General features: G+C 41.3%; 1 protein-coding gene across 9 annotated transcripts in view; it reads left to right on the top strand.

The window, feature by feature from the left end:
• The window catches only part of nbr1b (NBR1 autophagy cargo receptor b), an 89,893-nt gene extending 79,631 nt beyond the window's left edge, over positions 1–10,262 (top strand). For 6 of the 9 annotated variants that reach the window (XM_077735375.1, XM_077735374.1, XM_077735373.1 and 3 more), the window contains 4 exons: positions 1,893–1,968; positions 2,122–2,232; positions 5,715–5,910; positions 9,863–10,262. In XM_077735375.1, coding sequence (XP_077591501.1) covers positions 1,893–1,968; positions 2,122–2,232; positions 5,715–5,910; positions 9,863–10,139 — 660 coding nt within the window. In that variant the 3' untranslated portion in view covers positions 10,140–10,262. The remainder of the gene's footprint in view (positions 1–1,892; positions 1,969–2,121; positions 2,233–5,714; positions 5,911–9,862) is intronic. The other 3 variants (XM_077735370.1, XM_077735376.1, XM_077735377.1) reach the window with 3 other exon arrangements.
• Positions 10,263–10,980: the final 718 nt, after the last annotated feature.

Genomic DNA, 10,980 nt, shown 5'->3' on the forward strand with positions numbered 1-10,980 from the left:
CTTTATTTGTATTCAATATTCTTATTTATGTACTAATACACACACTCTCGCTACGTGAGAAAAAAACACTAGAATACTTACTAAAATACAGAGTAGAGGGCTTAGAGAACAATACCTAAAAATGCTATTGAACACAATTACTTCTAGTGATGTGTGCCAACTATATTTTAATTTTAAATAATTTCCCATTATTTTAGGAATTATATTCAAAATGATTTGCTGAGAACCTTAATTCAAAAATTAATCTCAATGTTTTCTATGCTGGGGTAAATTACAGTATCTACTGTTATAACTACTTTTTTCTTCTGTCATTATAGTACATACTGTTATGACTACTTTATTTGGCCATGAATAAATGCACTTGTTATTCCAAATGAATGTTGTCATCTGTAACTTGTTATTCAAAATGAATGTTGTTATCTGTAACTTGTTATCCTAAATGAATGTTGTTATCTGTAACTTGTTATTCTAAATGAATGTTGTTATCTGTACCGGGCCGTATATGGCCCGTGGGCCGAGGTTGAAAAACATGTACACACACACGACCGGAGGCGGGGCGAGCACGTCGGCACAATGTCCTTCGGCTGGCTAGTCGGTCGGCTAATTAGTCATTCGGCTAATTCTACATTTGGCCAGATGCCCCCTCGACGAGTTGGCCCTCCGCCAGATCTCGGCTGAATGTCTTTCGACAAGTGGACCGTGTGCCGTTGTCTTTGTATTTTCTACTTTTGCTTTGTTGTTCTGTGGCCTTTGCGACCGTATTGTCTAATTTATAACAATGCCTTTTCTTGCTATAGTCACAAGGAAATTTCCTGAATACGGGATGAATAAAGTTATCCAATCCAATACATACATACATACACATAACACAACCTCACATGCACATACAGGCATCTGCCAATCATTGTTGATTCCCTTAGAGTTTAAGTTTATTGCTATAGCTCAAGAATTTCAGCACTGTTGTTTTCAGTTTTGCCCATGTTTTAAGCTCTAGTCCATCGACAGTCCCTTTAATCTTCTTGATATGTGGAATCTACCTCAATTCATGTGTTTAAAAAAACAACAAACAAAACCTCAAACCCAAAAATCTCACTTATTTTCATACTGATCTAACAACGGTTGACCAGTTTGTTGTGCAAGCTTGCCAAAAAGTTACAAAACTAATAGATACGCTGTTGATATGTGATTAATTATACATATGCATCTCGTTGGCCTTATTCACACCTGAAATGTGTATAGTTTTTTGGTCTGCGCCGAAATACATTTGGTCTGGACTCTTTGTGCCGTTCCTTTTCACGCTGAAATTGACAAAAGGTGATGCAGTATTTGACAACAAACCAATGCACGTGGAAGCACCATTTTATCATTGGAGAAAACTGGGCAGAAAAACTACTTTAAAAAATGATTGTTTAAATCAGTGCTTCTCAATTATTTTCTGTTAGCCCCCCCCCCCCCCCCCCTAGCAAGAAGAAAACTATTCGCCTCCCCCCCACTTCCCACCGTGACTATAAATAAAATCATTTTATAAAATTGTCATAAGTACAACATATTATCCTTATTAACATTAAAGAAAAGGAAAAAAGAAAGAAATATAGTCAAACTTACAAAGAATAACTTTATTAAATCTCATTTTAAGTCTGCAACAGAAAAGATTTTAAGTGCATCAATGCCTGAAATAAAAAATAAATGAGAGCGCCACTGCCAGCTACTGTAGTGGGGCACGCCCCACTATTTGAGAAGCACTGGTTTAAATCATGTAAATCGTCCTTGCTGCACTTCTGCTTATACTGATATGGTTCATCAAACTACAAGCATTTGTGGGACCTTGAAAAGATAGGCCTGAATGGTGTTAAACATAAAAATGGTATACTCTCTTTGCTTTATATTTTCAGGATCTTTTGTCTTTTGAATTACTGGACATTAACATTGTTCAAGAGTTGGAGAGTGTTCCAAATAACACCCCAGCCGGTAAGAAGAGTTGACATTTATTTTGTGTTGTATGTTTATTATTGCTTTTTATGTTCAAATAGAAAAAAAATGTACAGTAACTACATATTTCTGCTGAGAGTGTCTCACTTATCAGATCAAATTAATTGAATTGCATCTTCGTTCTCTCATTAGAAGTGACTTCCTGCATTTCCCCTCGTCCTCTAGATGGCTATGCGCTGGACAAAGGCAGCCCTACCTTGGAGCTTATCGAAGAAGAAACTGAAGTCATTAATGGCATAATGGGTAATATAAATTGAAGAAATACTCCCATCCAAAACTGTTTGAAATATCTCATTTAATTTTCTCAACCGCTTCATCCTCATTATGGTGGTGGGGGGTTCTGGAGCCTGTCCCTGCTGACTCCAGGCCGGAGGTGGGGATCACCCTGAATCAGTGGCCAGCCGTTCGCAGGGCACAAGGAGACAGACAACCATGGAGACTCACACCCATACCTAGGGGCAATTTAGAGTGTCTAATCAGCCTACCATGCATGTATTTGGAATCTGGGAGGAAACCAGAGTACCCGGAGGAAATCCACGTGGGCTTTGGGAGAAGGTGCAAACTTCACATGCATGACCTGGATTTTAACCCAGGGCCCCAGAGCTGGGAGGCCGATGCGCTAACCACTCGCAGCCCTTATTTGAAAGAGTTAAACAAAAAATAGGACAAGACAAATTTGTGAATTTTTATTCAGAGAACAGATGAAAGGTTTTGTCTCAGACATTTAGAACGCATACCAACCACACACTGATTGTTTTCGCCCAAAGTGACTAAATGTAAGAAACATAAAATAAAACACTTTGGCTTCCGACAATGTACAATTATTAATTTTCAAACTGACGTGGCTTCAAAAATATTTTGTGAGTCATCAATTCCACAGCTGACTGCTCACCTGAGCAAATGACATCATCATCTGCTGGATTGCACATTCTGAAAGGGTGTTGCCTGCATGTGGACGAGTTAAAAAAGGAAGTCACATGACCAGGTAATCCAGAAAGTGTCCAAGTCTCTGGTAAAAAGTAAGATGGCGGCACCTTGAGCGAGCAATGGCAGTCATAAGTGAGTTCTTCCCGGTGTTATGCAAGATACGTTTTTTTTCTTGAATTTTATTCATATACGTTCAAATAAATTTTGTTTAGTGTCCCGCATCCCCAACAGACCACTGCATAAAACACTGTAAATGTCACCACAGTGTCATAGAAGGTCCTCAGCAGTGACCTGCACACTCCAAAGGACCGTAGACTCCTCAATAGGTAGAGGCGGCTCTGGCCCCTTTTGTACAGGGCATCTATGTTTGTGGACCAGTCTAGTTTGTTGTTGAGGTGGACACCCAGGTACTTCAAATTCTCCACAATTTCAATGTATTTACCCTGGATGTTCACCTGAGTGGATTGTTGAGGTGTCCTCCGAAAGTCGACGACCATTTCATTTGTCTTACTGGTGTTGATGTGGAGGTGTTTTTATTTTCTACACCAGTCAACAAAGGCTGATGACTCCCCGGTACTCCAGGTCATTCCCGTCAGTCACTCGTCCAACAATAGCGGTGTCATCAGAAAACTCCAAACCTCTTTGGAGTTGCTTCTCTATCCTCCTCCTGTAGCTGGCCTTTCCCCTCCTTATCTCTCTTCAGCTCCTTCTGGACCATTTCAAGACTCTCCTTCTCCCAGGACCTAAAAGCCCTCTTCTTGTTCAGGAGGGCCCTTAGATCCCTGGTGACCAACGGCTAATTGTTGGAGTAACAACAGACCTTCTTGGAGGGTACAATGTTCTCAACACAGAAGTTAATGTAATCTGTGATGCAGTGGGTCAAGCTGCCGATGTCTTCCCCATGTGAATTGCACAGCACCTCCCGAGTCAGTTATCTCGAAACAGTCCCTCAGTACCATACTGGTCTCCTCGGTCCATCTTTGTATGATCCTCGTGGTATGTTTTATTTTCTTCACCATATGGATGTAGGTGGGGATCGGATGGACCAGCTTGTGGTCTTAGCGGCCCAGTGGGGGCAGGGGGACTGAGCTGTATGCCTCCTTTGTGTTGGCATACAGCAGGTCCAGAGTTTTTCGTTCCCTGGTGTGGCAATTAACATATTTAGTGAAGGTGGGGATAGTCGAAGTCAAGGGAGCATGGTTAAAATCACCAGAGATAAGAAGGAGAGACTGGGGGTGTGACGTCTGTAGCCGGGACACAGTAGTGTGGAGCAGCTCGCGAGCCACTGCCGCATCGGCCGAAGGAGGTATATACGCAGTTATTACGATGACATGCGAGAACTCCTGGGGATGTAAAACAGCCTGATGCGAACAGCTACTAGCTCGATATCTCGAGTGCAAAGTTGCTCCTTCACAGTAATATGCCCAGGACTGTACCATCTACTATTAATAAAAACAGCTAGTCCCCCACCTTTCTTCCTACCGCTCTCCTCATCATCTCTGTCCGCCCTCACCAGCTGAAAGCCATCCAAGGAGATGAGAGAGTCTGGTATTCGCTCATCCAGCCAGGTCTCCGTGAAGCACATAATGCAGATGCTCCGATATTGTCCATGTTGTTTGGTCGGCGCCGTTAGCTCTTCAATCTTATTGGGGAGAGATCTTTCGTTCCCCATAGTAATAAATGGATTGCTGGGTCTGAAGTGTCTCTTTTTTTCCTGACATTTTCGTCCAGCTCTGCATCCTCTTCTCTTCCTCTTTAACTCTGTGGAGAGGTCCAGGTCCAGGGGAATCCCGGTGTTTGCTTAGCGCTAACAGTTGATCCTTTGTGCAAAACAGCCAAGGCATGACTGAGTGGGTCAAAAAAGTAGTGTCCAAAATTTAAAATTTGAATTTGAAGAGATGAATTTAACTAATAGATCAAAGACTGCCTCTCGCACAGCTTGAGTCCTGGAGTAGAGTCTTGAAAGTAAGGTTTTAAAACATTAAAGTATCGAATATAATATATAAAGTAAAGTCTTAAGAGACAATAATACATAAAAATAAAGGATAAACCCTAATCCTAAACCTAACCCTAAACCCTAACCCTCATCATCACCTTCACCCTAACCCTAAAATTTAATTAATAAATCTAGTCACTAAAACATTTATGGGTAGGAGAAATTCACTTGCTGATGTGATGGCAGGTGTAATACTCTTGTGGCCAAAGTGAGCATTTCTGATGTTGCCCACAGTGCTCCTTAGTGTGCTCATGGAGGTTGTTTGTATGCCCAGACAAATGAAGTTAGTGGGAACATTGTTCATAATTAATAAAAATGGACAACAGAAAGAAAAGGCAGAACGCCATTGGGAATTGCGGTCCTAAACGTCCGTCCTCCTTGCAAGTGAAATTCCAAAAGGATGTCTTTCCTTTTTCTTTATTCATTGTTTCATTATGGATGTCTAACAGCAAAGCTGGCACCTTACATTTGATGACTTGTCTAATCAATACATTGTTTTTTAATAGATAATTTCATGCTGTATGTTGACATGATCATTTCCAACATTGATATGCAGTTTTTTGCCTCCGTCTTCTCTGATCTAATGCAATGTTGGTTTGATCACACACCATGATTCTCCATCATAAAGGACTCACCTGGCAAATGAAAGTGGAAAAATTGTTTTGCGCTTCTGTATATTCTTCCTGGCTGCAGTGCCAGTTTTCACCACATGTATTACCGGAACCCCATATAGTTTTTCGAGTTTTTATTCATCACTTTTACTTTAATGTCATTAAACCTGTTTTTGAAATTCCTAATACAGATGCTGAGGCTCCGTACATTTACGGTGTCAGTGTACAGGGCAAAACAAGACAAAATGAGAAAAAGTCTGATGTGAAAGACAGTTTAAAGAAGCAAGAGAAGACAAAAAGTCGCTCATCATCCACCTCCTCAGAGGAATATATCATCCTTCCTGACTGTTTTGACACTAGCCGGCCACTTGGGGAGTCTATATACAGGTATAAGTGGGTGTTGGCTATTTCGCAAAAATAATACATAATTCCCAAAAAAATATACTTTATCCTCAGTCATATTTAAAGTGTCAGTCTGGCCTGACAGTAGCACATTAGAAATCCCATGGTTTGGTTAGGTGATGGGGCATAGAGGTCAAGTCATGGGCAGTTTTTCTGCGCTGACCATGTCATTCATTTGATCTTACCGTATGTAGTCACAGCTGGGATCTTTACTCTAGGGGCCTGATTAGAGTGAGGCTGTATAGTAGTGATCTACCGCTCCCCTTGATTTCAATGTCTCATACACAAAGATTGCGTGGTGGTTGGAGGTAAGCAGGAACCTGGGACAAGTGCCTCCCGCTTCTTTCATCAACCTCCTTTAATGCATCATGTACATTTTTCTGTACTGCTCTGCGTGGCCGGTCTACTTGCCGAAAGACATTTAGCCGGCTGACATCTGGCCGACAGTCAACTCGCCGATGGGCCATCTGGCCGAACGTAGAATTAGCCGAACGACTATTTGGCCGACCGACTATCTAGCCGAAGAAAATTTAGCTGACACGCTCGCACTGCTCCCGGTCGTGTGTGTGTACAAGTTTTTCAACCTTGGCCCGCGGGCCATATACGGCCCGTTACTGATAACAACATTCATTTAGAATAACAAGTTACAGTAAACATCATTCATTAAGAATAACAAGTTACAGATAACTAAATTCATTTGGAATAACAAGGAAATGTATTCACGGCCAAATAAAGTAACCATAACAGTGAGTACCCTAATGACAGAAGAAGAAAAAAGTTATAACAGTAGATACTGTAATTTACACCAGCATAGAAAACATTGATATTAATATTTGAATCATTGAAATCATTTTGAATATATATTGCCAAAAATAATGGGAAATTATTTACAATTGAAATATTGCTCACTTTGACAGAGTTCCATTGCATTTTCATGTATTGTTCTCTAAGCCCCCTAGTCTGGTTTTTATTAAGTCTTACAGTGTTCTTTTCTCAAGTGGCAAGAGTGTGCATATGTGTACATTATATAAATTCAAGCCAGCACATTGCACTAGTATTTAGAAATATATCCAGCAGGTGGCAGTACATTTCGATCCTAAATGAATGTTATTATCTGAAACTTGTTATTCTAAATGAATGTTGTTATCAGTAACGGGCCGTATATGGCCCGTGGGCCGAGGTTGAAAAACTTGTATACACACACGACGGGGGCGTGGCGAGCGCGTCAGCTAAATGTTCTTCGGCTAGATAGTCGGTCGGCCAAATAGTCGGTCGGCCAAATAGTCGGTCGGCCGAATAGTCTTTTGGCTAATTCTACGTTCGGCCAGATGGCCCATCGGCGAGTTGGCTGTCGACCAGATGTCAGTTGGCTAAATGTCTTTCGGCAAGTAGACTGTGCGCCATGCTCTGGTATGTAAAAGCTTAGACTGCACTAACATCCCCACATGAATAATAATAAGACATGAGGCGCAGCGGACGAAGCATTGCAAAAACAACAAGAACAGAGAATATATCAGACATAGGCATTGTCGTCATCATTGACTTGACAAAAAGCCTAGTAGTCATCATACCCTCAGCTGCGTATGACGAAATTGTATAGTGCTTCTCCCCTCAACTGACATATTCAGACTTGTTAGCACTCCGCCACGATGGAAACATCACATCACCTCTTGAGCGCCATCAATCCGGCGACTGCAAGTTGCCTCACCGATGCTAACAAGAATAAAATGTATCACTTACCTCTCACTGTCTTCTTACTTACCCTCCCTCAGTTCGCCTGTAGAAGGCAGATCCACGCCAAAGATGGTGGGTAATGGATCGGGCGTTTGTCAAAAAGATACTAGGAAGCGGGGCTCGGCGTGGTTGTTGTCGTAGCTTAGCCGCAATGGCCGCCCGGCATCCGGTCTTTTGCTTTCTTTCTCTCCGCTGTCTACGGCGTACTTTGGGTGGGTTGGATATTCTCGGAGATCCCGGAGGTCTCCGGATGTTCTTGGGGATATCGAAGGTCAGTTTGTAGTAAGTCGTGAAATTGGGTGTCTTGCCTTTCAATGAACGAACTGGAGAGCGCCCGCCATCTTGAACTCTAATCTAATCTAAAGAAAACAGATACGCTGTTTTTTCCCTCAACAGAATAAGAGTGTTCCAAATGTTTCATTTTCATGCTTTTACAAAATATCAAATTGGCTAACTTGACATAAATGGTCCTTCGAGTCTAAAGTCAAAACCTGGGGATCTCTAGATGCGGAGTCGATTTCTGGATGCACCGTTGCCATCGAATAAAACCCATCTTTCCATGACGATTTCGGCTCCGCAGCTGGGGAGCCAATGGTTTACAACTTACCAGACAGTGGGACGCTCTTGTTCTGGTGAGTAAACATTCTTAATGGGGCATTATTTTTTTTCTGTCAAGTCTGAGGGGGTAGCGACTTAGAAAAACCCTAACGAATACTAGTTCTTGGTTAAGAAAACGGACAGAGTGCGTCTATAAAATTGAACCGTGGAGGGTGTCCTGCTTAAGCTTAACGTCCATAGTGTGAATGTGTAAAAGTGTGTGTGGTGACTGAGGTCTCATTGAACAGAAATTGTAAGTGACAACCATCTTCACATGCAGAGGCAAGAACTCCTCGCCATCCGGTGTGGTAGTATCTTGGGAGTTAATGGAGACGGGAAATTGATTGTCACCCTTTTCCGGGAAAGTCCCCCTAAAGCAGGCATGGGCTAACTACGGCCACATGATTAAACGTTTTTATCCTGCCCGCCGAACTTGATAATATTAAATTAAAAAACCCTGTTAATTTTTTAATTTTTCTGATGTTTTTCAACTAGATAGCACTGTAGATGCATTGTTTTTGTTGAGGTGAAGCGTAGGACTATTACTCCACGTTTGCACTTGACCATCTGACTCTTCTCGAAGAAGAATTTCGAGTGTTGGATAGTGAGTGGAAAACTAAATATTTTTTCACTGAAAACCGATCTTCTGCTGTTTGCCTAATATTCCAAGGAACTAGCCTTTTTTTAAATAGCATAATATTAGCTTGCCACAAAGCATGCAAACTATGTTAGCAAGCTGTCAACAAAAAAAGGGAAGCTGTTGCTAAGTGTTTTTCCACCGTCAAACTGCCATTCAAGCGTCAAGTACCAAGGCCAGTTTTATGCTTTCATTCAAAATAGCAAACATCAGTTTTTAAAAAAATGTATGGTTGAAACAGCAGGCATATATATATATATATATATATATATATATATATATATATATATATACATACACACATACATACATACATACATACATACATACCCATGTTAACAATTGCAGGCCTCTCTAATATTTTCAAGCAGGATAACTTGCACAATTGGGGGTTGTCTACATACTTATTTGCCCCACTGTATTTAGTTTTTTGCCACCGATGTGTGGGTGAGCTGGCTCATGGATTAGTGGTTGGGACGTCGACCTCACAGTTTTGATTGACTATTGAATCCCGGATGAGTTCCAACATTACAGTGTGAAGTATGTGTGGTGTCCTCGACAATTTGTGGGTCTTCGTGGTTCGGTATCTCGTGGTTGAGGTTTACCCATGTTGACAGGCCTCTCATCTTTTCAAGTAGGATAGCTTTCACAATTGGTGGTTGAGTAAAGACCTATTTGCCCCACTGTATATAAAACGGCGGATCTGGCAAATGTGTTAGATTTAAAAAAAATGCAAAAATGGTCTTAATTGACCTTCAATTTGGCTGTGAAAAAAAGGCATATGAACCCTCTGTGTATGTATTGACTTCATTAGTTAATTGACATTGTTCACTTCTATTTTTCTGATTTGAGGCCACTGTACTCTTCATTGGAAAAATGAACGTCTGAAATTTTGATTACTAGGATACAGTCCTGTACACGTAGTGGACCTAATTTTGTATGCATTCTATATTTCTCAATCTGTCACAGTTCTGCTCTTTCTCAACCTGGGGACATCTCAGCTAACAGCACTGCAGATCCTAAAACACCAGATGATGAGCCAGTGACCTCTGAAGTTGTGGCAGCACCTACAGGTGTCCTTCCACCGAGGTCAGTAATGTGGTCTAACGTTTCCTTTATCTTGGCCGAAATAAAATTCAGTTATAAGTATATGGAAAGAATGTACAGTAATACCTTGACATACGTGTCCCTCGACATACGAAGAATTCGAGAAAATATTTACCTTGAGATACGGGACACATTTTGAAATACGAACATACGAGACGCGAGAGGCTGCTTATGAATTCAGCGCATTGTCTAGCTTGCCGCTTCTCCCTTGTGTTAAAGATCTCTATGAGCACTGAGCGGAGAGTTGCATTTTTTCCATCAGTGGTGTATGCACGACAGAGCTGGCTCGCCAATACGAAGGGAGTTTTTCAACAATATGCACCATCCTGAAGCAGAAAGACTATGAAGGATATCAAGCTTTCCAAAGACTAACCATAATTTCCAAGGTGCACGGTGACATTCATAAGGAGATGGGGAGCCTTCTTTTAATATGGATAAACGATAAACAGTTAGCAGCAGACAGATAGCCTGACCGAATCAATAATATAATAATAATAATATTAATCGGACCCAGGCTTTGTCATCATCATTGACTAAACTAACAACAACAAAAGCCTAATTGTCACCATACCCGGAAACTGTGTATGACGAAATTGGTATTGCTTCTCCATAAAGTGCGTTTTCTCAGCAAAAAAAGGGATAATTTTGGACTCGTAATTTGGCATTCTGCCATTATGGATGCATCGCATCACCCCCTGAACGAATCACAAGTGAAAAGCACTTACCTTCGGTCAGCCAGTAGGAGGCAGATCACCGCCCAAGATCTTTTCATATTACCTCACCCCGAAGTTATTACACAGAAGGTATTTTGTGGATTGGATTTGATTGGGTAACTATATTCATCCCGGGAAATTCCGTTGTCACAGTAGCAAGAGAGTGAGGATGCAGAAATAGGAAAAGCATTTTAAACATAAATAGATAGGTAATAAGTGTTACTGCAAGTTTAGAGTCCTGGTGGATGTGGGGAAAAAACTGTCCTT

This window comes from Stigmatopora nigra, chromosome 15 (assembly GCF_051989575.1).
Source record: "Stigmatopora nigra isolate UIUO_SnigA chromosome 15, RoL_Snig_1.1, whole genome shotgun sequence".
In the NCBI taxonomy this organism is placed as follows: domain Eukaryota; kingdom Metazoa; phylum Chordata; class Actinopteri; order Syngnathiformes; family Syngnathidae; genus Stigmatopora; species Stigmatopora nigra.